Raw genomic sequence first — 25,879 nt, 5'->3', positions numbered from 1 at the left:
AATTAACTTGTGCTGAGGCATGTGTTTCACTTTTAATTCCAGTGTCAGATTTATGAAGTCTGTTTTTCATCATGCTTAAGGTTAAAATATTAGGTCACCTGGAGAAAGACCTGTTTGAGTCACATAAGACAAATTAAATGTTAGAAGGTAGGAGAGGGGAGGGAGGAGCAGAAATAAAGCTGTGACTTCAGAAAATAAGGTAAAGCAGGAAAGAGTGAGTGAGAGATAAAATGGGCTGCAGATGTTCTGAAACTCATTTTTTAGTGTTCAGTATTGACTCTTGGTGCTTACAAGTTTTTGTATCAGTTAGGAATAGTTCAAAGCTGCATTTGCAGTGTCCTGAGGCCCAGGAAGGAGCGGGCTATTGCCTACTGTAAGAAGTCCCTCCTGGGCAAAGAACAATCAGCAATAGTTTTATCAGGGAATAAACCAAGTCTTTAAGACACATTGCTGGAGAATGGGAAGTTTGGATGTTCTTCCATAGGAGAGAAAGAAAAAAAACATGCATAGGATGGAAAAATAGCTTGAAAATGAAGATACTTTCCTATGGTACTTAAATAGCCTATGTGTTAACACTGTAAAAAATTGTCTTTTGCTTTAGATTACATTATTTCATTTTTGGTGTTCTCATTTATGAATGTGTGTTATTTCCTATGTATTCCAGAAGACTTGACTATCCTGTTGCAAATGTAGGTGTGTATCATACAGCAGCAAGCAAAATCTCTTGCTGAACACTTGAGCTGTTTCAGTCGTCAGCAATGAATAAGCAGTTGTGAGAGACAGGAATCATTAGCAATGCTAACTGGAAAATTTAAAATGTTAATTTTTCCTTAAAAAAAGGACATTTGATAAAAGAGATTTAATGTAAGGCAAACAGAAAGGTGTTACTTAAAACTTTGTTATTATTCTCACCCTCTTCTAATCACAGCGGTTCAAAGTACCCTTGTCCCTGCTGTTTTCTCAAACCAGTGCTTCTCGGAGGACCCAGCTCCTTATGCATTAAAGCCTGGTTATGCCACACTTTTGGTGTAAAGAAACCTTCTCATGTGGTATCAGTTGCATGAACACTTGCTCTGAGGCCCCATTATGCCTGTAAAGAGGCAGTAGAATATTTGGGAATAAAGCCCTTAATGTCCTGATTGAGCCATTTGAAAGGTGACTCAACCTTGACTTATTTCTCTTCTATTTAGAGTTTCTTCTTTTAATATATCACAGAGGTGCACTTTTCTGTGTATTATGAGGGGGGAAAAAAATCAAATTTGTGGGGGAAATGCACAGTGTAATCTGCAACTTATTTTATTGCTCAATGAAATCTGAACAACCTCCATAACTTCATGTGATTAAATAATGAATAAATTCCTTAGTATTGGGGATTTTTGTCTGATTAGAGACTGAATACAAGTTGGAGTATGTCCTTTGTGATACAACCTATTTGTAGTCCTATGTGTATCCTCCTGGCAGACCCCGAGAGGCAGAAGGGTGTGTTGTTCTCCCATTCCTACGTGGAGAAGTGCTGGCCTCATGCACACCAAGCAAACCTGTAGTAACTCTCCCATATGGCAATGGTACAGGTGGAGAACAGTCTCTGGGGAATATCAGCTTCCCAGTCAAATAGGTCACTTAAATACTTTTTGTGCATGTGAAAGCAATGAGATGTTTGATTAAGGGCACGGGTGGCTGATGGAGATGTGGCAGTCGGGCTGTAGTACGCTTTGAGGCTGCTCATAAAATGTGCATTCAAAAAGATCCCAGTTATTAGGGATTTGGACAAAAATCTGAGGGATGGGGCCAAGGCACTTAGAGGAAGTCACTTCCCTTTGCTTGTCTTATTTTGTGTCCAGCTTCCCAGCGCAGTGCCCAAGGGTTGCTCTCTGGCTGTGGAGGAGATGGATGTGGATGGGATATGGGCTGGTCCTGTCTGTCGGCACCCCAGGGCCGTCAGACCGATGGTCTGAGCCCCTCTGGGGCAGAGGGGGAGTCTGGTATCACTCAGGGCAGAGCGGCTGCAGCCGATTTATGGGGTGAAGCTGATGATCGTTCCGTCAAGAACTCCTTATCTAAAGGTTAATGCCTGATGAGAGGTGGATAAGGAACGTGTGTATGAGATCATCGTGGCTCCGTGAGGGAATCCAGGAGGAGGGAGTGTGGTTTTCTGTGCAGTACAAAGGTTTGATAGAAGAGGCAACGTTTAGCACTTGTAATCTTATCCTGCTTGACTGCTCTTCAAAAACATTTTACGTTTTTTTTCCTCTGCATCTAGAAACTTGGAGAACTGACCTTCCCAACGTAACCTTAAAATAGCTTTGTCAAACTAAACATAAGTGCAAGAAGTTTCCTGCTATTTCCATAACTACAAGCATATGATTTGCAGTTCATCTTGAATAATGATGTAAGAAATCTGCCAGGAAAGATCCAAACGCTGTTACCAGGGTTGTTTCCTAACCAGCTGCAGCTGCTGAGCGAGCGCGCGGCTGGTGCGCACCCCTGCTTGCAGGAACACCCATTGACTTTGCAGGAAGAGTTTTGGTAGGGAAGGGATTGTTATAAAGTGTTTAAGAGGAGAAAAAGAGTGAATCTCAGAGACTAACATCCCAGCTAATTTATTTATTTTTGGTCAATATTTAGATCAAATTCGTGGCCACTGTTACTGAGCTTTTTTAGGCAGCTTTTGCTTCCCCAAAATGAATCATTTTGATAGAGACACTAAAACTTTCTTGTGATGACAAAGAAAAACATGCAGTAATTGCTTCGGTGCATCCTTGCCAAGAGATTAATTGCATGAGAGATGTATTTTATTAAGCTTCCAAAGCTGTGGATGCTGCCGCGCTGCCCAGATGAGGTTAGTAGAAAACACATGTCAGCTCTCACCAGTGATGTTTATGTCTCTGCACAAACCTGCCTCCTTTCAGCACCAAAATCCTCTAACGAGAAGTGACTGGGGGATGGGGGTGCAACGGTAGGCAGCCCTGAGAAACGCTCAGACCAATATGTTTGGGTAATTGTAAGATTTTTGGGGGGTCAGGGAATTTTGTCTGTCCCAGTTTTAGCGGTGAATGGCCATAATGCGGCCTCAGCGCTGGCCTGGGCCACTCGATGCATCCCACGTGCAAAGCCGTGCGAAACAGCATCCCAAACTCACATTAATTTTGGACGCTTTATCCATCTCTGAATTGGAGGCATCATGTTAAACCAGCTGTCAGTCTGGAATGTGAGATAATGACTAAGTAAAGTACTTATTTAGGCAGATCATATTTGCTTACTGATTTTAAAAAATTATTTTTAGGAACCAGGTGTATCAGTGGTGCTATGGGACTCTGTAAATTTAATGATGTCAAAGTACAGCATTATTAATATTTTTAGTTTATGCCTGTGCTTTTCTAGTGAACCATTTAAACCCTAACTGCCCTGTGACTTTAAGGGGGTGTGAAAACAGCAATAGCTTATATTACACAGGACTTTTCCTTAAATTACACAGTGACGTGCAAGTCTGGGCAATTCTCTTCTTTTTGCAAAGTAAAATGCAGCCCTCACATTTCTGAAATATTGTTATGAAACAGAGCCAATATGTTCCCATTTTCAAAGTGAGGCACAAGCAACTGGGTTTTGCTCTATGGAAAGTATGACAGAATATTATTCATCTGTTTGCTTTAAGGGATATCTGCCAAGTAAAAACTCTTTTCATTTTATTCTCTGTGAAGCTGGGACATGAGTACAGAACAAAATACAATCTATTTAACAACGTACGATTAATTTATACAGCATCAATGCATGTAGAGGGGGTGTATTGGATATATGTAATAATAAAAATAATTTATTGATACACCTTTTAATTAACCGCAAAGTTTTCTAGAGCATGTTTCTTCCCTCTGTGCTGTCACCTATCACCATTCATTATCAACTCAGCTCCCCTAAAGCAACACCCTCCATAACCCCAGTTTTAGGTTGCAGATTTGTAGGTGCATGACTGAAAGTGTTAAGCAGGACCCTTTTGGTGGAGTTCTGGAGAGGGCACAGGAGTGTCCCCAGGCGCCATGTGAATCCCCACCTGAGCCGGGGTGATGGGAACTGAACTGTCTGCTCGCTCTGCTCTTGTTCCACTGCAGCAAGCAGCAGTTTTTCCTTGGAAGAGAAGGGTATAAAGCACTTGGTTGTCTGAACTAGGCAACGTTGGCTGCATTTTTCCATCAGTACTCTGCTGCTGGATATAAATTATTTAGATAAACAGCTCTGACTAGTTTAGAGCTATGGTAGAACTTTTTTTTTTTTAAGCAAGACAAAATGCCTTTCACTTTATAAGTGAAAAAAATGTCTGGACAGTCTTCACACAGAGCCAAAGCTACTCCATCTCCACTTGGTAGATCTCGGAGATAATACAGCATTTATTTGCTTTTGCTCTTCACATCAGTTAATCTTCATAAATCAGTCTGGTTTTGCACGCACACCTTAATCCCGTGCTGGCTTTATATGGCTGTCTTCCACTGAACCTTATGATGTCCTTTCCCCTGCTGCTTTTATTAATCCTCACTGCCTCTATGTACACTCACCTGTTTACATTGCTGTCAGTTAGAGATTTAGTTACCAAAATAATGGTAATCCAATGATCCCATCTAACCAACTAACTATCGTAGCTGGCTGGTGTTAGAACAGGCACTGGGAGGGAGAACGATGCTCCTACCTCTTGTCTTGGGACGCTCACAGCATTTCGGACTTCGTCTTGCCTTGTCCTACATCTCTCCTTTGCCCATTTTCGCTCAAGATATCAAAATTAGTCCTGTATTTACAATTTGTTCTTCTTGAGTACTCATTCAAATCCTTCTTACAAAAGAAAAAAAAAGGGGGGGGGAAAAAGAAAGAAATCAATCCATGGGGTGTGGTAGAAATGACCACACAATTACACCATCTTTGGAATATGTATTTTTAATACACTGGATATTGTAAAAATAAATACAACATGATCTCACAAGTTCCATTTTTTCTATTAATTTATTAAATACTTCTACGTGACCTCATGTTAAAGCCTGGTGACAAAGCTTTTGCTAAACTAAGTACATAGACCTGTCATTGACATTTGCTGAGAATATTGTTTAGATTTGGGCAATTTCTGGTAATTTAGAAAAAGACTGGGAAAGAAAGGGCAGTATGTTGGGAAGTGGAGTTTGACAGAGGGTCTTGCAGAAATGGTTTGTGTTTAGAAACCAGGCTGCAGAGACACAGCTGGGTGAGGTGGATACCGCACAGCCCGCAGGTTTAGCGCGAGCCGATAAGAAACAAATTGCAAACTGATTGTTATTGCTTTTCCGCTGCTGCAAGGTGCTTCGCCTGGTTTGCATGGGGATGCCTAAAAAGCTGCTGCTGTTTTAAGTCAGAGGCAATTAGAAATTCTCCCCGGTTTCAGGCTGCAACAGAAAGGCGCGGTGCTGGGAGGCAGATCAGCCTTTCGATTCACTGGTGCCATCACGCCATGAGCAGATGAGATAAAGAGATCTGTCCCGATATGGCCCATGTAACTACCTCCTCTGGGATCCCAGTGCAAAGTCAGAGATTTTGGTCCTCCCTTCCTTTCCTTTCACGTTTTTATGCATTTACTGTATCTCCCACAAGAAACAACCCTCGGGGGAGCTTCTATTAACGAATCGCTGTCTCAGGAGTGCCTGCCGTGCTCAGTCCTGCTGCCTGTTGCTGATGCTGCGTTCGCCTGGAAAGCTGAGGGAGTTTGTGGCGTGTGGGAAGCAGCACACATCAGTTACGGGGTAACCTTTAGGGAGAGCAGCCCCTCCATCACACGTAAGAAGCAGCCCTGCGTTTTGAAACCGTGGCCATGCGGCAGTGCCAGGCCCAGCAATGGATGGTGTTCGAGTCTCAAACTGCTCTTGTCTTTTCTGAACGTGCTTTTTCATCCAGTGTAAGACCTTTGCACGTGGAGCTGTAAGCACTCTTTTGCTTTCATGTTTACCTCTTCAATACGCCAAAGTCAGATGGGGTGAAAGAGAATAGAAAAGAATAATCTTGCTGTGCAGTCAGGTAACACCAAGAAAGCCATTGGGAGGGTCTGAGTGAGAAGCAAAGGGAAGGAGGAAAAGCTTGAGCTTGCACCAACCATTCCTTGATTTAGAGTTGGTTTATTATTTTGTTACCAATTCAATATGTGAAAAGCTGCTGGTGACCCAGGGTTGACAGATGTAAATAGTGCTAGCACAAAACAGAAGAAAATTAGAGGGGGAAATGAACCCAAGCGGTGACAGTGAATTCTTTGTCAGTGGTTTGCAAATTTTTGTGTGTGCTGTGACTTGGTCTCTCCTTCTGGCTCTGTCTAGGTGACCCTTGTTGAGGTCTTTACCATCTTAAACCATATGTGAAGGGCAGGGTCCTTTTACTCATATAGGCACTTACTCGTATTCAGATACACCCAGAGAGACATGAATTACCTCATTACGGTGCTGATCTTTCTATGCAGCCTCTGTAATCCATAGAAAGAAAGATGCTGGTCAAGTCTGGGCTGCGTGAAGACCCGGTGCGTCCCAGGTCGATGCAGGCTCTAGTTCAGGTCAGATTACGTTAGTGAATTGGTGTGGACACCCTTCAGAGCTCTTACTCAGTCTTCTGTAAACTTTGTGCAATCAGATACTTAAAGACACCTGAGTATAGTGTAAATTTAATCCATGGTACTATTGTTATTATATGAAGCCAGAAGTATTGTCGCAGGGGGAACTGCAGCGGGATCTAAAAGCAGTGGGCAAGCTCCAAGATAAATATCAAGGCTAGAAATATTTAAAGACCCAAACAGAAAACAGAGTGGAGACCAAATCTGAAAAGAAATAATCATAAAACACTACAGCGCTGTATCATCTGTCAGTCATTAAAATCCAGCGCCTTCCTTTTCCTTCTGTAGTCTTCACTGAATGGCTGCCAGGGCTTTGCGGGGTGCAGGCAGCAGCAGAAGTGGGAGTCAGGCAGGGGACAGCACCCAGACCCCGAGATCTGACGCTGGGAGGGTGGCCAAGCTGCCCCACAACGGTCGCTGAAGTTGCTTCTGCAAAGCTGGTGTCGGTGTTTTCACCTGCTGACTGCTTGCCTCTCCTGTTCAGTGGAGAATTTGCACAACTGATTAAGTCTATCCTTAATCAGCAATGCCTAGGGCTTAGATTGACTTCCATTTCATTAGGATTTAAGCTTGTCTGTAAGTTTTAACACATTAATTGCCAAATCAAGCCTAATTTACCTCCTGCTTGAGCCAAAGGGACCCATCCTTTTGCTGTGGGTAGAATCGGATCAGGACCATGAAGCAGATACACATTTGAGCAGTGATGCTGTGATTCACTTACAAAAAGCATGTGAGGTATGGAAAACGTGAACTTTGTAAAAGGAATCGGCCATCTCAGCCTTGATCCCAAGAAATTGATAGCTGTGATTTAAAGGCAGCCGCAAAAGCGGCTGCCAGTTGGCAGCGGGAGGTGGGGAATGTGTTTAAGCCGTGTAGGAGCTCTGCGTGCTATTGTGGGCTCCGTGGCAGGCTATGGCTCTGGTTTTGGATGAAACGTCTGGCGAGCAGAGGGTGTTCAGACTAGGCAGCGATCTGTTCAGTGGGAAATGGTCTTAGATGGAGAGCTGGCGGCTGCCCCCCAAAAACATGGTATTGTGGGGAGCGGTGGCTCGGGGAGTGTCTCTCCGGCAGAGCTGCAGCGGCATTGGCAGGGTTGCAGCCTCTAGGGCTGCCCTGGGTATCGCTGGGTACAGCTTCAGTTGCTCATCAAGAACCAAAGGGATATCCAGGGAGCCCCTAGATATTAGATGTAAACATTTCCATTTCCTAGAAAAGAGGTGCAGGAGTGAGGGAAGGGAAGAGACATCATGAAGAGATGCAGAGGCAAGAAGGGATTTCGTGTGACCCTGAACAGCTGATGAAGGGCGACACAGAAACAGAGCCAGGGAGTGAGATGTGGCCACTTGTTCATTGACGAGCATGCGCCAATAACTTCAGCACCGTGACGTGTTACCAGCCTGTGATCAGGACTCCTCTTGTGGGAGCTGCTATTCTGAGCTCCTGATAGCTGTCGGGAACAATAGATGAACCTCATGCCCCAGTACTTCCCTTCATCACCTCGCCTGGGCAGACCAGGGGACATCATCCTCTCCTGTCTTGGGGGTCCTTTCTGATTCATCCTTCTGCCCCATTATGGAGCTGATTTCCAAAACAATTCAAAGTAGGCCTGCTCCATTTGAGCTACTAATCTCATGTTTTGCCCCTGTGAATTCACGGCTGGCATGCAGCCCCAGGGGCAGAGGTGGTGGGATCCCGGCTCTTCTCTTTACTCTAATCTTCACCTTCTGAGATTATCTCCAGTATCCTGCTCCTCGGGGCAGTCCCATCCAGGTGAACTGGTGTCCCTGCTCACTGGCAATCCTTGCTGCATGCAGCTAGTGCAGTTAAGTCTTCTTTAGTTCAAAGGTGAGCCTCAGAGCAGGGCGAGTTTGCTTTGTTGATATGTTAATTGCATTCCTCCAGGTTTTGTCTTTATCTAGTTGTGTGCTTAAATTACAATGCTTGATCGCCTTCAAGAGCAAGCTATTAGGTGTAGTCCCTGAGTTAAATTCCATAATAAACAATAAATAAATAATATTCTATTGGAGGATTTATAGATTAGAAGATGGAGGATTGACCTCCAGAGCCTGCAGTAGCTATTGTGGTTTTTCAGCTCAGGTTTCAGCTGTTTTGTTTTCTTCTCAAGAACCAACAGGCTAAAAATATTTTCGTCAGAGCTGACTCCATGCAGAAACACATGGATGTGGTTCTGTGTCTCTGAGTATCTCTGTTGGCAGAATACTATCCATTATCTAAGGCATCGCTTTAGTTAATGAAGAGTTTAATTGGCAGTTTAAAGGTTGCGCTTTTGCAATCCAGTTTTCAATGTACTTGGGAACATCTTGGGACCATCATCCAGTGAAGGCTGGATCCTTTCCCGTTGATTTCTCAATTGATGTGAGATGGCTGTGGAAGGAGGTTTCCATCTCTACCATCCCTCTTTCCCACCCCCCTGTCTTCACAGTCATAAATTACTGCAGTTAATTCATGGTGTCTAGCTTCTCCCTGTGAACTGGAAAACAACGCTGCGTGAATCCTGGGATGCTGCTCTGGAGCTGGTAGCTCAGGAGTGCCGGGAGATGTTTGGGGTGTCTTGGAAGGCGATCCTACCACTTCTTCCCGCTAATCCCATTAACTCGCCCCTGCCGCTGTGACAGGGCACTGGGGAGCAGGGCTGCAGGCTGGCCGCCTGCTCTAAGCATGCACACAATGAGTGGGGGACTTCAAAGAGGCTAAATGTAATTTGCATTTCCAAGCTCTCACAGCCAAGGTCTTCAGGAGGGGATGAAAGTGTCTTTTGTTGAACTTAATGGCAGAGTTGATTAAAAAAGGTCTGATTTTTCCCTATTAAGGCATAGTCTGATTCCATTGTTAGGCTGGCATCTGGGGGAGGATGAAAAAAAGCAAACAAAGAAAGTAACCTGTTGCCTACCCAGCTGTGATCATACTTAGGGATATTCCAATATAATTCTTCCTAATTTGAGAGCCATTTAGTAGCTGACTCAGATGGGTGCCAGCATAAATAACAAAGAAATTATCAGCAAATTTTCATAAGGCATCTCCCTTTGCCAGGGCCTCAGCAGAGCCGAAGCATCCATCTTTCCAGAAAATGGGTCCCAAATATCTCCAACTGGATTCTCAAAGCAAGAAAGTAAAAGGGCTGATTCATGCAGTTGGGTGCATGTTTCAGTGATCACGTATGCAAACCCCTCCTCAAAACATCCATAAAACTATCCTTGTGTGCCAGCACTTAGCTGTTGATTATCTGTTCAAAATAAGCAGTGACTGGTCTGGTCTTCAGAGGTTTAGTAATTTCCTTTCTTTGCTTTGTTTGAAGAATATTGGCAAATAATTTCACATCTGGATTTATGTATTAAATGTCTCCTATATTGCATAAAACAAAGCACCTAATGAAAGAAATCTGTCTATTTAACTCCTGTCTTAGCTTTGGTTCTGTTTCAGCAATAACTGTTACCACACTCATGGAAGACTGAAGAAACATTTCCTATTTCAAGGGTATCAGTGCTGGGAGTGGTTTGATTTTCTATATACACTTTAAATTCTGTCTCTGCTAGCATGTCTCTTCCTGCTGTGTTTATCAATATTAAGTACAAGTTTGGTTAAAAAATAGAAAACAGCGTATTAACTGCTTTAAATAAACGTAAATATTTTTTTCAGGCAGTTTGTTTTCTCTTCTAATCAAGGCTGGGTATATTCCTGAATATAGCCTTCCCCGCCTCCCGCAGAAAGCATTTCATACAACATTAATGCACGTTCTGGCTAACCTGAAATGCCACTAATTGTTCTTACCAGGCAGCTGAATTTTTTAAGAAAAAATAAATATTCAAGATCTTGTTGAATATAAGGATATAATCCTTATATTCACGTTGGGCTCGTTTGTGAGAAAACTGAAAACTACCTGCAAGCAGTGTGGGAATCCTTTAAGGTTAAAATCATCCAGGGCACAAAGCCCGTGCCATGCCCCCTGCGCTACCTAAAGACCATATAATCCCTTATCACAGGCTCTTAATGGAGGGGAAGGCGGCATGTGGGCTCCTGCGCTGGGTGAGCGTCACCCAGAACGAATCGCAGAGTGCAAGACAAACACAGTAAAGCCCCTCGCATCGGCCTCTAATAATACAAGTGCCAGCTCCCTGTAGTGACATTTTGTTGCAAAGTCGCATGTGAAATGTTTCACCCTTTTGTGTTTATGATTGATTTCAGGGACGAGTATGAAGAGGACGGGTTTTGCCAGCCCTACAGGGGGATTGCTTGTGCACGATTTATTGGAAACCGAACCATTTATATGGAGTCTTTGCATATGCAAGGTGAAATAGAAAATCAGATTACAGGTGGGTAAAACACGCACTCGCTTCTTCCCCACGAAGCTGTCTTTTCCCAAAAAGCTGCTAGAATTTTATAAACTGCAGTACTGTTTTTATTTGCTCTTTATCCTCCCTTGCTGTGAGCTTCCCGCCACAGAGCTTGCCCGGAACTCCTGCAATGTGTAGCATCAGTGGAGGGAGTCATCTGAAGAGTGACAGCCAGAGAAGCCTTCATGTCTCTGATCATCCAGCTCCCCCAAAAGAAACTAAAAAATTATTTTTCAAGGAGAAGGAGCTGTGTATTTACAGCTTCTGCGAGTCTCATAACCAGGCTGCTGTTATCCAAGCAGATATTAAAAGCAAAAGGAGACCAGACTTAGTTGATTTTTACGTGGTTGAGATTATTTAGGTGCTGGAAGAGGCTGCATAAATAATCCAGCAGGTAGTGTTTTTCCTTTAGATTTAGTAAAGAACCAGTTTTCATCATTTTTGTGGGAGATGCTCACTGATGGAGGTGCTGAATTCAAACTGAGGCCTCATAGACATCGTGATGCTTCTCTATTTTTTTACATAAATTAACCTTGGCCAGATCCCAGCCACAGTAATCATCTTATCTATATTCAGATTTTCTCTTGCTGACAGAATATTCCAAATTTCTCTTCCCCCTAGAGTGTTCTCCCTTTGTATCCAACCACTGTCAGCATTGTGAAAAAGGGTTTTGCATTGCTCACAGGAATGGCCAGTTGTTTCTATGCAGCCAGTGGTTCATAATCTTACACCATTTTGTTTGAAAAGTCATTTGGGATAGTATGAAAGCTGTCATCTTCCACGAAGGTACTGGTACTGTCATCCTGCAGGAACTTTGGTTTTTACCTGTTGGGCAAAAGGCATCCAAATACTATATGACTTTGCAAACCATTATAAATTATTTGGGGGCTGTAATTAGGTTTGGGGCTTTGGTAACATGCTTAACATTAATCCCGTGTTGAAAACCAGATGTATTTTCTCTGTCAGCGAAATCAGCACCGTTTAAGGTAATTAGTGCTCTGTATTTCTGGAAGGCCTGTTCATCACCTGAACATCTGAAAATAATGGTTGCAATGGGAAATGAAGGTTATACTGGGAAGGCAAGAGCACAGGAATAAAATTCCCACCAGGTTAAGTAAAATCTTTTTGTATATTTTACAGCTGCCTTCACCATGATTGGCACTTCCAGTCATTTGTCAGATAAATGCTCCCAGTTTGCTATTCCTTCGCTGTGCCATTACGCCTTCCCCTACTGCGATGAGACTTCATCAGTTCCCAAGCCACGAGACCTGTGCCGCGATGAATGTGAAATCCTGGAAAATGTCCTGTGTCAGACAGAGTACATTTTTGCAAGATCTAATCCCATGATTCTGATGAGATTAAAGCTGCCCAACTGTGAAGATCTTCCCCAGCCAGATAGCCCCGAAGCTGTCAATTGTATCCGGATCGGGATTCCGATGGCAGATCCCATAAATAAAAGTAAGTGAAAACTGTCTGTGCCGCCACGCAAAAAATACTGCTGTGAAAAGATTGGCTGTAAGGGCTTGTGCGTCAGAGTTGGGGCTAGTGCTGGGCTTTGAAAGCTTGCAGATGCCGTGCTCTTGAATTACCCTGCTCTCACACTTCTCTGAGAATCACAGAATCATTCAGGTTGGAAAAGACCCTTGGGATCATCGAGTCCAACCCTCAGCCCTACTCTACAAAGTTCTCCCCTACACCTCATCCCCCAACAGCTCATCCAAACGACCTTTAAACACACCCAGGGATGGTGACTCCACCCCCTCCCTGGGCAGCCTATTCCACTGTCTGACCACTCTTTCTGTGAAAAATTTTTTTCCTAATGTCCAGTGTGAAGCTCCCCTGTTGGAGTTTAAAGCCATTCCCTCTTGTTCTATCACTAATGACCTGTGAGAAGAGACCAGCACCAACCTCTCTACAATGTCCTTTCAGGTAGTTGTAGAGAGCGATGAGGTCTCTCCTCAGCCTTCTCTTCCTCAAACTAAACAGTCCCAGCTCCTTCAATCACTCCTCATAGGATTTGTTCTCCTCACTAGTCTGGAGTGGGTAGAAATTCAGAAATACTTTTTCAGTTTTTTCTTTAGCTGCCTGTGGACTCACGCTACGTGCTGTTTATTGATTTCAGGTCCTTTCTAATGAATATCAAGAAACAATGACAGTGTAAGCATTTGAATACTGAGGAACATCAGTAGCTTCAGCCTTCCTGTCCTCCCACAGCACCCCAGTATGCTCTGGCAAGGCTGTGGGTGCAGTATGGGGGTGCTTGTCAGGAGGAACATTTGTAGGGGCCAGGTCCATGGCTGTCCCTGCCTCATACAGCCTCATTTTAGTCATTGGCTGAGCTCGCTCTTTCATCAGGCTGGGCTGCAGCCTGTTCACAACCCTTGTACATCTGAATAGGCAAATATAAAACGTGGCTCCCACAAATTCTCCACCTTCATATGAAAATAATGGCTGCAATTCAGGTTCCCACTGTAGTTTTTACTTCTTTTGTGTATCTTATATTAAAAACGCTTGGCATAAGCTGTTTTCATTACAGAAGCATAAGCTTTAAATCCTCCCAGGAATGTGAATGCAAAGCAGGCCCTGCGTTACAGCCGCAGCAAATTGGGAGCCCGTGCTCCCAAACCGGGTTTCCCGGCCCCGGGCCAGCAGCAGCACGCTGGGGCTGGGGGATGCCGGCAGCTCGCCACCCCCGGGTGTTGCGGCCATCTGCCTTGCTGCCGCCAATGATTACTTTGGATTTTTAAATTGTTTTTTTTTTTTTTTCAGATCACAAGTGCTACAACAGCACAGGAGTAGATTACCGGGGGACGGTGAGCGTGACCCGGTCGGGGCGGCAGTGCCAGCCATGGAACTCGCAGTACCCCCACACCCACACCTTCACTGCCATCAGGTACCCCGAGCTCAACGGGGGCCACTCCTACTGCCGCAACCCAGGGAACCAGAAGGATGCCCCGTGGTGCTTCACCCTAGATGAGAACTTTAAGTCAGAGCTTTGTGATGTCCCGGCATGTGGTAATTACTGACCTTTTTTATGTTTCATTTTGGAACAAAAAGGGGAACCGTTTTGTCACGTCCATACAGCCGCCCTGCAGAAGAGCTCGAGGGAGCTGTGCACAAAGTGTCTTTTTTGAATTCCTGAGAAGAGAGCTGTAGCAAAGGCTAACTACACTGTTTGTAGCCAAAGCCACAGCATCCCCACCCCAAGGAGACCTTCGAGCCCTTACTGCCCATGCATCTGGCAAAGTGAAAATATTTTACTAGGGAATAGCTGAGCACTCACCAGAAAGTGATGAAGCAGCACCACGTTGCCAGCCCAGTGTCCCGGGTTGCCATTGCGATCAGTACAACTCCTTAGTCCAAATGAAATCAGATCACAGAAGTTGCACTGTTGAGGCTGATCCACAAAGTGGTTATAAAATGTTCTCCATTTAGCTTGGTTTATTAAGAGCCATTTTAATAAATGCAAACCTCGCTTAACAGAGCTCAGGCCTTGTTCAAAAATTAGAAATGATCTTGCCAGATCCTCTTAGCATTTTAAGTTTGTGTTTCCAGAACTGCCCTGGCTGCATTTTGGTTTTGCAAAATGAAGAAAAATGGAAATTCAGCTCTCATTTTATTCTGCTTTTCTGAGACCTGGGGGAAGTGGATGGAAGACCTGAACAAATGGTTCCTAATTGTTTTATCTGCATTTAGAAAAAAATTGATAGCGTGCCAAGAAAAAAAATACAGCTATGCGCATGGACGTGCCAGAAATGCACCCAGAAATGTTCTGGAAATTCACGGTACAGTTTCACACAAAATTTTATGTTGCCTACAAGTTGTCAGAGTAACATTACCTTTCCCCTTGGAAAGGAGATATTACTGTTCAATAGCCAGAACCAAATTAAATTATTTCTGGTTATGGTTATGAACATTCCTGCAGTGAGACATGTTCTGAGCCTGCTCCAAAGTCTTTTTCAATTAATGGAAAGATGGGATTCGATGCCAAAATGGGGTCTAAATTATGTTCTTACTGAAAGAGTAGATCAGGGGAAAGGCAGACAGTCTGGGCTATATCATGTGCATCTCAAACCCTCTCTAACATTCATATACGCTTTGTGGAGTTCTGTATCTCTTTTGCTATTATTTCAGTGCATTTAACTTTGGTTATTTTTCTTGCTAATTAGGCACAGTGGTAGACTGACTACACAAGAATAGTTCAATCTATATAAACTGTTCCGAAGATCTTTTTCAGCCCTTCAATACAAAAATCTGGATCTAAGTAGCAGCCCACAGGACTCCCCTTAGCATATGGTCAGCTCTTGGCTCTCTGCCCCAGGAGCTGCCCGGCTGCAGGCGCAGAGGCCGGGGCTGGTCTGGGTGAGGAGACGTGGCTCAGCCCCAGGGGCTTAGGGGTCTCTGTGTCTCCACCGCCAGCGATGCTCTTGAGCTTTCTATACTCCACTGCGCTGTTGCTGTACGACCTTTCCGCCATGTGCATTTTGTGTTTTCCCCAACTTCTGAATAATTGGGTAATTAAGAGTTGATGGGGGGATTCCTTGCCAGGCCCCCTCTAGATGGGCTCTGAGATCCCCGGGCTGGCTCAGTCTTTTGATCTGAAATAGCTGAAAGCAGGACGCTTTTGGACGTGTTGCAAAAGTCTGATTTGAACATTTTACTAGTTAATAAATGAGATAGGGTGGCTGGCTTGAAGAATTCCTGACAAGGATTTTAATCACTTCTCACCGCTGCCTTAAATGGTCCTTGCTGTACAGCTGGGTTATATGGCATTATTATTCTAAGTCCAGACAAATAGAGCTATATCAGGTGAGTAGTAATTTAATTGTTAAATGCTAATCTGCATATTAAAACAAAAATACCATGTGGGACTTGCATTCTGCTGGTTTTGCACTGGCTGAAAGAGCCATTTCAGGCACATTTTAATAAGTATTGTGCATTCTGCCTCACCAGGACATGCCTAGATGGGAAATGGATTTAATTAGGGTGGCTCCCAAGAAACCTATTAACCTAATGAGGCTTCACGGCAGGGGCTGCTACTTAATAAGAATAATAGTTCCCTTTGACTGGAATAGCTCAGGTGATGAACTAGTGCCCAGGTCTCTGTCTGTCTTGGGCTGACGCTTTCTTTTTCTTTCTTCAACTGTATCTTTCAGTTGTCTCACAAGCTGCAATAGATTCATTTCATAAAAGTTTGTCAACCTGAATATAGGAAGATGTGAAACATGGAGTAATTTGAGCATGAGGCTTAGCAAAGAACAAACGTAAGAAGGTTACGAAGGAGAGGGGAAAGGCAGTGATCGTGTGTCCATGCTAGAGAGCAGCAGCTCATGAAGGAAATCTACAGTGGGTCCATGCTGTAGAGCTTGGACGTTCACTGAAGACGGAGTGAGAGCACACACCACCCTTCTGCTGGGCACAGGGAGACTCTAATGGGGACGGTGCTTTAGTCCTCTCTTGTTTCCCAAAGGCCGTAGAAACATTTGGACTACCTCTCCTCTCAATTAAAAACCAGATGGCACAACTTAATCTAAAAAGAATGATCAGAAAGGAGCATGGGGGGAGCAGAAGGACAGCGTGAGCCTGTAAGAGGAGAGGGGTTATGCAAAGTGACATCCAGAACCATTTGAACTTTGCCTCTGTCACAATTTGAGTCAAACCCAAGCTTCAGATCAAGTTGATGTTTAATTAAGCGCATAAAAGATATCTGTGTGGGCCGCTAAGCACTTCTACAAATCCAGCCTGGAAAACACAGACAAACAAACTGAAATGACCCTGTAGGAATAATAAAACATTCCCCATTCTGCCAGAATCCACTAAGCCTGATGCTGCCACAGACATTCACCATCTCCCTCAGAAACAGGCTATGGCCACCGGTCCTGCAGCTCAAGGTGATCCTCAAAGTTCCCGGGGTGCCCTAAGAGTTAGTGTGTTAATCTGTGCATAATTACACCCTAAACTTTATGAATGCTCCTGGGAAATACCAGAGCAACACAGGCTCCAGTGTCCCTGTGCTCAGAGCAGTCTGGCTGGAAGGTATGTCCTTGTCAACGCAAGCAGGTGCTGCATGAACGGGAGGACGTGAGCCCCTTCCCGAAGCCTCTCTCCCTCTCCCACTGCACCTTTCCTCTCAGAAATGTGCCCTGGAAAAGCAGAGCCAGCTGAAGGGGGGGTGAGTGTCCGATGTCCCGGCAATGCCTTGCTGGGCAGTGGTAGAAGAGGGGTTCATGTTTCTAAAATTAATCACTCGCTCTCTAGCTGTGAAGAGAGCTGTCTGCAGAAGGAACAAATATTGCAGCTAGCATTCACACTATGTTAAATAAACTGGCTTCCCAACCTTTGCTGGATCCTTCTTTTTTATCCGTGCTCTGGCTTTCCTTTCAACTATCATTGCTGTGTCCTTTGCACCAGCATTTGTCACCCTGCTCAGATGACACACTACTGGTATATAGTTAGTAGAGGGGTGGGTTTTCCCATTAGCCCGTTAATCCTATTAAGACCAAGTTCTCAGTAGGTAAGATTTTTTTTTAAGATTATGCCTCAGCTTTTGTCTGCATTCAGACTTTTCGAACCACTTTCCTGACTTGCTGGATAAAAACCAGGACTGTTCTCTCTATTTCTTGCCATTTCCATGCATTTCCACCCATTTCCCAGGTGTTCTGCATTTCTTCTGTTCTAGAGTCCCTAATTGTCCTGCTCCTGCACCTAAAACTAACTAGAAACTAAGTTTTCAGTGGCACATGTTGTTTGTTCCAGTGTCCTGGGTGGCCACACAAATGCTTTGGCCAGTGCTAGCTGTTGAGAACAAAAGATTGGAAATAAATAGGGGGATAAAACTATCCTTTTAATGGCTCCCCACATTTTTGTTGGATTAAGGAAACTATGACACCAAAACCTAGTATACATATTAAAATAAGGAGTCCATAATCCCACCAGAGCCTTTCTTCCATAAGCTATTTTAGAAATTAACTTTTCTGTGGACCTGTATTAGACTATTACTTCATTTCACCCCAAGCAATAGCCACCTCACAGTATTCAGCTATTTCATGACCATAAGTATGTTTGAGCTGACATGCTGCAGGGAAATAGTTCCTGGCCATTCTGTGTTCTTACAGAAATGTTACTCAACAAAATTAATTGCTCTGTTAAAATTAAGGAAATAAAACAGCATTCAAGGCGGATTGCAGTAGTATTACCTGGCTGTTTTATTCTTCTTAACACTTCTAGTTGAGCCAGGGATGTATTTGACTCTATGGGGTACTTGATTAATTGTTTTTGTGTTGGTTTTTTTTTTTTTTTCTGAACCAGATTATAAGGATTCCAAGGAAAAGAATAAAATGGAAATCCTGTATATCCTGGTGCCAAGTGTTACTATTCCCCTGGCCATAGCCTTACTCTTCTTCTTCATCTGCATCTGTCGCAACAATCAGAAGTCGTCTTCCCCTCCTGTTCAGAGACAGCCTAAACACGTAAGAGGACAAAATGTGGAGATGTCGATGCTCAATGCCTATAAACCAAAGGTAATCCCTCATTTCTGCTTTGACATTTGCTGTCTGTAAAGGCAGGGAGTGAAATGCTTGGATCAACTCAGCACTGAAGTACTGGGCTGATTTCCAACTTGCAGTTTCTGCTGGTGCCTTGAGCTGTAATTTTTGTAAGGGCTTTTCTCAGCAGCAGCATAGCAAGTGCGCTTGGACCTGTGGGGGTAATTCCTATGTGTCCATGTACCTGGAGAAATAGGAGCTGGAGTTTTTTTGTAATGAAACAAGCAACCCATTACTGAAGCATCTCTTAATTGCCTCATTTCAGTTAGAAAGTAGTGCAGATAAAGATGTGATTCAGCATTTTCTCAAGAGAGTTTTTCCATGGGTCTGCCGTAGTCATATGTCATCTTTCACTCAGCTGAAATCACTTTGGAAAGATTTGTTCTGTGTTTTTGCAGGCTTACCCGTTCTCTCAGTTAAAAGAGAAATTACCAAAACAGACCCTCAGAAATCTGCCTGCAGTTCTGGCCAGCGCAGCTGACGGATAGCGGCTCTTGTTGCTGGTGTTGTTTTGCTTCACTGTAGTCCTGGGTTCGTGAGGTGTTTTTAAAAAAATCATTTAAGATTTAAGCGTGATTAACCTTGAGCTCCTTGTTTATTGACAGGGCAGCCGATCTGTAAACCTGTAGGGATGACCCATCTCAGGGCGGTAACTGCCTTCTGCCACCTGCAGGCAGAATAATGCCCTGGGAGGAGGATTTGCCTCGTTTTTCACACCGTGCCAATTCACTTCAACAACTCGATGGAGTTTGCTTCAGAGTAGCATTTCAGAGTAAAAATCGGTATCTACAAGTAATTAGAATAGAAACTGTGGTATCGAAACAGTCAGGCATGCCTTTGGGTAAGCTGTTATTTTTATTAGAAAATGACATAGCAGAATGAATCCAAATTCTGATTTTATTGAGTTTCAGCAATGTGAACTCTAACCTTCCAATATTGCTCTGCTTTCAGCAGAGCTAATCACTCAGCATCAGGAAAGGTTACACTTGTACTTCAGGAGCTGTGTTCTCCATCTCTGAATAAATTTTGGACTAGTTTTGTTTTTCAGTTCAATAAAGCAGCTATGGCATACCGCTCTTGCTTGCTCTTAAATGTCAAGTTTATAGAATTAAGTTATAAAGAGTTAATTGTGGTAGCCTAGGGAAAATGACTTAAGTACAAGGGGCAGGGGTGGATGGAGCTGTGTCACCCAGGCAGGAGTTGCTCTTTCAGGGGTGCTGCCCCGTGTGTCTGTAGAGCCGCAGACTCTACGGCAGGGATGGACACGGAAAGTTTTTGCAGAGAAAAATTCCAGCTTGACACCAGCTCACAGAAAGAATAGGAGAGTCTTTTTAAGTGAGTGATAAAAGTAAACCCACTGTGCTGGAAAAGGCAGTGCTGCTTATGCCCTTTAGTAATCCAAACTGCATACAGGGATGTTTTTTACACAGCGTAATGCTAACATCAGGATTCCTGTTGTAAATAGTGCTGGTGCACCGGGTGCTGATGTGATGTCAGCAGGACTGTTGTGTGGGCTGGTCAGGCAGAATTTGGTCTATTGTTATATTTTAACTCTTCAGTTCCTCACACTCAGTGAATTTATCTTCATTTTCCTTTAAAGTTCTTAATTTCAGCTTCTATATACAGCTTAGAGTAGCTGTATATCAAAATGTTGGTAATAGCACAGAAACCGTTTAATCAGGTGTCAAAACTACATCTTGCATCCAACCTCCATGGAATATTCTGTTAAATTTGGATTTGCTTCTTGGTCGCCATTCTACTAGATACTTGGGGTGCAGTCTGGGCTAAACTGAAGATAATGGGAATGTCAGAATCATTTTAATGAGGTCACAATTTCCACGTTGACTGCTGACGCACTGATGCCTTATGCACACAGCACAGGAAAGCAACTTGACCAGAAATGTTTGCAAATATAGACTTCACTGGTTTCTCTTTATGTTCAAAGTCATATGCTGCAAAAAACTTTCCGTCTTATTTACGCTAATTCCATATTTTCCCACTGGGAAATCCAGCTCTCCCTGTCTCAAATGTTTTGATAGCCTTTCAAACAAAATTTTAAAAGAGAGGAAGTAGAATCCTATTTTCAAATACTGTATCCAGTATTAATGTCAAATACTGTATCCAGTATTAATGTTGGGTAAAAACATGCTTAGGCGTCAAGCTCCAGCTCAGGTAGGTGTGTGTTTGCTCATACGTATGGAAATATTAGCATTTCATCCAAAAGCCTGTTTCAGTTTTAAGGGATTTTAATTGCCTTCAAAAAGTATAATAAACTAAGCTCGTCTTGTAGTTCATCTAATGGAAGGAGCTGATAAAGAGATAGAGGCGGTGGCTTCTCTCTTACTGCTCTCCCTTTGTACTCGGTTTACTTTGGCGTGCTGCCTCATATGTATTTTACACTTCTTTACATTTTGTACACCGATGTATGACAAATACTTGTCAAACAAAAACTAAGCAGATTTATAACCGCTTAACTTGAAATGAGCCCTTCCTGCCAAAACTTTATGACTTCATTTTCTTTCATAGTTTTCCACTATGTTGGTTCAAACAGACGAACCCAGCCTCAGGTCAGACAGAGGTCATTTCACTTTCATTACTAAAATATAATTTACAATATGCCAGACCTAAACAAGTTTTAGCCTAAAGGATTTGTATAATATAAACCATCTGTTCCTCAACAATATAGCTAATTTCCTGCCATCACCGTACAGTCTACTGGCTGCCTGCTTAAATGGCTGTATTATTATTATTATTATTATTATTATTGTTATTATTATTATTAATTTTACTATTATTACTATTACTATTATTATTAATGAAGTATTTGTCTAGAAGTTGTAAGTGGTCAATATGATTAGAATAATTTATTCTAAAATGTCATTTTTTAATGATTTTTTTTTTTTAATGTCAGTTTTTTTCCTATATTGCCACTGTAAAGCTGCCATTACATTATTTCAGGAATGCAAATGCTAATGTTTACACTAATGTGCAAAACACAGATCCCAAACTCGTTAGCCTTAAATTACTACCTACGGCTATACTGAGGACCCTAAATGAGTGCGTTTTGGTGTAGGTGTTACAAGTATATGTGGAAATTAATGTCTGAAAATAATACAACTTCTTTATGGCCTAAGAGTGAATATATGCACCCAGAATAACAACTGAGTTTTCTAAAAGTTTGCCTTTCTTCTTTGACCACTATCTCATTTTTCCAGCTGACTCTGTCTCATGTATTCCAGGATTGAACATTCAGTCAAGTGTGAGCAGAAATAGTCTCTACTGTACATTGAAGGGTTAATAGCAAAGTCAAGGAAGAATTGGCTATAAGGACATAGTTTTTAAAAAAATGTTTTCTGCTAAAACTTTAGGCCCTGGCCCAGAAAACGCTTCAGCATGTACTTACTTAAAGTATGTGAATTACCTCAATTCCTGAAATTAGTCAGATTCAATTTTAAGTATATAAATGCTGAAGCACAAGTATATAAATGCCTTTGCTGAAATGCTGATGGTTCCTGCATATATTTAGATCTAATACTTACTACTTCTATCTGATCTTGTGTAGAGGATAAAAAGTAATTCTATATTTAGTTTTGGAGCAGGGTGCACTACGATTAGGCAACACTCAGCCCTGAGCTTTGCCTACTCTGGGATGCTGGTGTCCCTCAAGCTGTATCTGGCCCGGGGCTGATGCCGACACACCAGTGCCTGCGTCTCACAGGGCTGAGCAGGATGGTTGCCAAAGGGGTACATGGCTCAGGAAGTTCCTGTGTCAGTCTGCTTGGCTTTCAGACATCCTGTGCAAAAAGATCTTTTCCTTAAAAATATGTTTTCAGTCCTGTTTTTCTGACATGTTTTTGCTGTTGCTTCACAGAGTAAGGCTAAAGAGTTGCCTCTGTCCGCTGTTCGTTTTATGGAAGAACTGGGCGAATGTGCTTTCGGCAAGATCTACAAGGGACATCTCTACCTTCCAGGCATGGATCATGCTCAGCTCGTTGCTATCAAGACACTAAAAGACTTTAACAACCCCCAACAGTGGGCAGAGTTCCAGCAAGAAGCATCTCTCATGGCCGAGCTCCATCACCCTAACATCGTTTGCCTCTTAGGTGTGGTAACCCAGGAGCAACCCGTCTGCATGCTTTTCGAGTACATGAACCAAGGAGACCTCCACGAGTTTCTCATCATGCGATCGCCGCACTCGGATGTTGGGTGCAGCAGCGATGAGGATGGGACTGTGAAATCCAGCCTGGACCATGGGGATTTCCTGCACATTGCAGTCCAGATTGCAGCAGGGATGGAGTACTTATCGAGTCATTTTTTTGTCCATAAAGATCTCGCCGCTCGTAACATTTTAATTGGAGAACAGCTTCATGTGAAAATTTCAGACCTTGGACTCTCGAGAGAGATCTACTCGGCAGATTATTACAGAGTTCAAAACAAGTCTCTCTTGCCAATTCGCTGGATGCCACCGGAGGCGATTATGTATGGCAAGTTCTCTTCTGATTCAGATATTTGGTCATTTGGAGTTGTTTTATGGGAAATATTCAGCTTTGGACTTCAACCATATTATGGATTTAGTAATCAAGAAGTTATAGAGATGATCAGGAAAAGACAACTGCTGCCATGCTCTGAAGACTGTCCTCCCAGAATGTATAGCCTGATGACAGAGTGCTGGCATGATCTGCCATCCCGGAGGCCACGATTTAAAGAAATCCATGCCAGGCTGCGCTCGTGGGAGGGTCTTTCAAGTCACACTAGTTCTACTACCCCCTCCGGTGGGAACGCCACCACTCAAACAACTTCCCTCAGCGCGAGTCCAGTTAGTAATCTCAGTAATCCTAGGTACCCTAACTACATGTTTCCAGCACAAGGTATACCACAAGGCCAAATTGCCGGGTTCATCGGCCCACCGATACCTCAAAACCAGCGCTATATCCCGATCAATGGGTACCCGATTCCACCAGGATATGCTGCTTTCCCAGCTGCCCACTACCAACCGCAGGGTCCGCCCAGGGTCATCCAGCACTGTCCTCCTCCAAAGAGTCGTTCTCCGAGCAGCGCCAGTGGATCCACTAGCACAGGTCACGTCACTAGTTTGCCGTCTTCGGGATCCAACCAGGAAGCAAATATTCCTTTGCTATCTCATATGTCAATTCCAAGTCATCCGGGAGGAATTGGTATGACAGTTTTCGGAAATAAAACTCAAAAACCGTACAAAATTGACTCAAAGCAATCTTCCCTATTAGGAGACTCCAGCGTCCATGGACCTAATGAATCTATGATTTCAGCTGAATTGTAAATAAGCGAGGCCTTTGTAAATATAACTATTTACAATACAAACTAGAAAGTCGTAGAAAAGATTTATATTCAAATATTTTATTAAAGATTCTTCTGGTTGTTTAACAGACATTGCAGCAAGTATCTTCTGTGAAGTTTAACTGCTTGACAGGATGGGCAGACTCAACCAGACAAAGATCATTGTGGTATGAATACTTAGCTTTGTCAATGGACGCATTGTTTCTTTAAGTGCCACCGACAATTCAAAAAGGGGAAGGGTTTGGGGTTTTTTTCAAATAGAAACATTTTATCATACGCTTTTTCACAACTTTTTAAACCTCTGATGTGGTTTAAATCACAGAAACTTTTTTATACTGAAAACATATTTTAATATTTGTCTCTTTTTTAGGAGATGCAAATATTCGGAGATCTACTGGGTGTGCAATTTCAGTTCCAATAGCTAGTTAAAATATTTGTAAATTTTGCAGTCAAGGATTATGTTTCAAATATGTGATCTGAGAGCTGAATAAATTACTTCAGGTAAGATTCTGGTCTTTTGTTAAGTTGGGAGTCTGAGATCAGATTCAGACCAAAAAAAGTCATTTATATGACAGCACAACAGCTTGAGTTATCAACTTGCAGTCTACAAACATCAGCTGCTATTGGCTGCTAAAGATGGCTGGAGTTCTAAGAAATTGCCTTAAAGGAAATGAAATTAAAGTGTTTTAATTTCAGAACCTGAATCAGCGTATTCAAAGATAACATTTCATAATCTAGTAGTTAAAGCAGAAATTTTATATCCTTTTGTTGCTATGCAACTGTTTAATGGAAAGGCTCCAAACCACAATTTTATATATGACAATCAGTTTTCCCAGGAATATTTATTGTTTCAGATCAATGTGTAATTTCAGTGACTATGACTCCAGTAACCCTGAAAAAAGGGAAGCTCACATTCCATTAGGCAGCAAATCCATTGATAGCAATTTTGTCTGTCAATTCTAAGAATGTGAATTAGTGTTAACTTTCAACTTAGAAATATGACATTTGTATAATTACGAAAAATTCATTCAGGTATAAGCAATCTAGATTATTCATTTGAAACCACTTTAATGAGTTACAAAAGTGCTGTGTACATTACAGTTTTTCAGACTCTTTTGTACTGAATAGTATTTTTATTGTACACGGAACAAAAACAATCTTTTGCTCAGTTGACAATGTTGTATAATATGACTTTATTTTTATCTTTTTGCACAAAAGTGTGATAATGTTTTGTACAGCAGAAGTGAAAATACATCTCTGCATTTTATATCTTGGTCTGTTTCTTGTTATTTTTAACCTGATGTAGATGTTCTTGAAATATATTATGGTGATATTCAGCCACTACCTTATACAAATATTTTTCTTTGTTTTCACTGCATGCGTTTAATCACTGTATTACTTGATGATTGATTTATGAATTATGGGCATTTCAATTAGGCAAGCATGAAAATGTAATAACAAAGGCTATTTTATAATTAAGATATGTGCATTTTTGTATTTCACATGCCAGAGATGATATTAAACACTGATTATTTTATGCTGCTGTTTATTAAAACATTGTTTTAACATAAACATGCCGGTATTTCCTCCCTCTTGGTGTAAGATACTCGAAATGTTTCGTATTTAACAGAGAGCTCACCCAGCTCAGGTAGGGAGTCTGCTGAAATGTTTGCTTGAATGGGACATGAGAATTTTGCAAATAACATTTGCAGACAGATTACTTAGGGGTAACATAGAGAGGCTTAAATGAATATTTGACTGTGCAAATATTTGCAGAGCACACAAAAGAAGCGGGATGGCATAACTACCCGGTGAGAACGCTGCAGTCTTTGCTGCGATCTCACCGGTGCCATTGGGCTCCATACCAAGGGCCAGCATCGCCCTTTCAGCCCTTCACTTACGTTTTTTGTCCTGCTGCACTGTGTGAGCTTTTGTGGTACATTGTATTGCTGCAGCACCCGGAGCTGCCACGCTCCCTCTCCGTTGCACAGGCCTGAAACTGTACTTGCGGATTAAGAACAGTCAGTAATTATATAGTAAGGACTTTTCTGACTTCTGAGATACTTTAT

At 42.6% G+C, this 25,879-nt stretch overlaps 1 protein-coding gene across 1 annotated transcript in view; it reads left to right on the top strand.

The window, feature by feature from the left end:
* ROR1 (receptor tyrosine kinase like orphan receptor 1) overlaps window positions 1-25,382 on the top strand; it is a 172,309-nt gene extending 146,927 nt beyond the window's left edge. The window contains exons 5-9 of the mRNA XM_074875838.1: window positions 10,805-10,932; window positions 12,094-12,411; window positions 13,723-13,968; window positions 18,262-18,473; window positions 22,369-25,382. Coding sequence (XP_074731939.1) covers window positions 10,805-10,932; window positions 12,094-12,411; window positions 13,723-13,968; window positions 18,262-18,473; window positions 22,369-23,793 — 2,329 coding nt within the window. The 3' untranslated portion in view covers window positions 23,794-25,382. The remainder of the gene's footprint in view (window positions 1-10,804; window positions 10,933-12,093; window positions 12,412-13,722; window positions 13,969-18,261; window positions 18,474-22,368) is intronic.
* Window positions 25,383-25,879: the final 497 nt, after the last annotated feature.

Source organism: Strix uralensis, chromosome 8 (genome assembly GCF_047716275.1).
Source record: "Strix uralensis isolate ZFMK-TIS-50842 chromosome 8, bStrUra1, whole genome shotgun sequence".
Lineage (NCBI taxonomy): Eukaryota > Metazoa > Chordata > Aves > Strigiformes > Strigidae > Strix > Strix uralensis.
The sequence above is the reverse complement of the archived record's forward strand: the minus strand, read 5'-3'. Positions and strand labels throughout refer to the sequence as shown.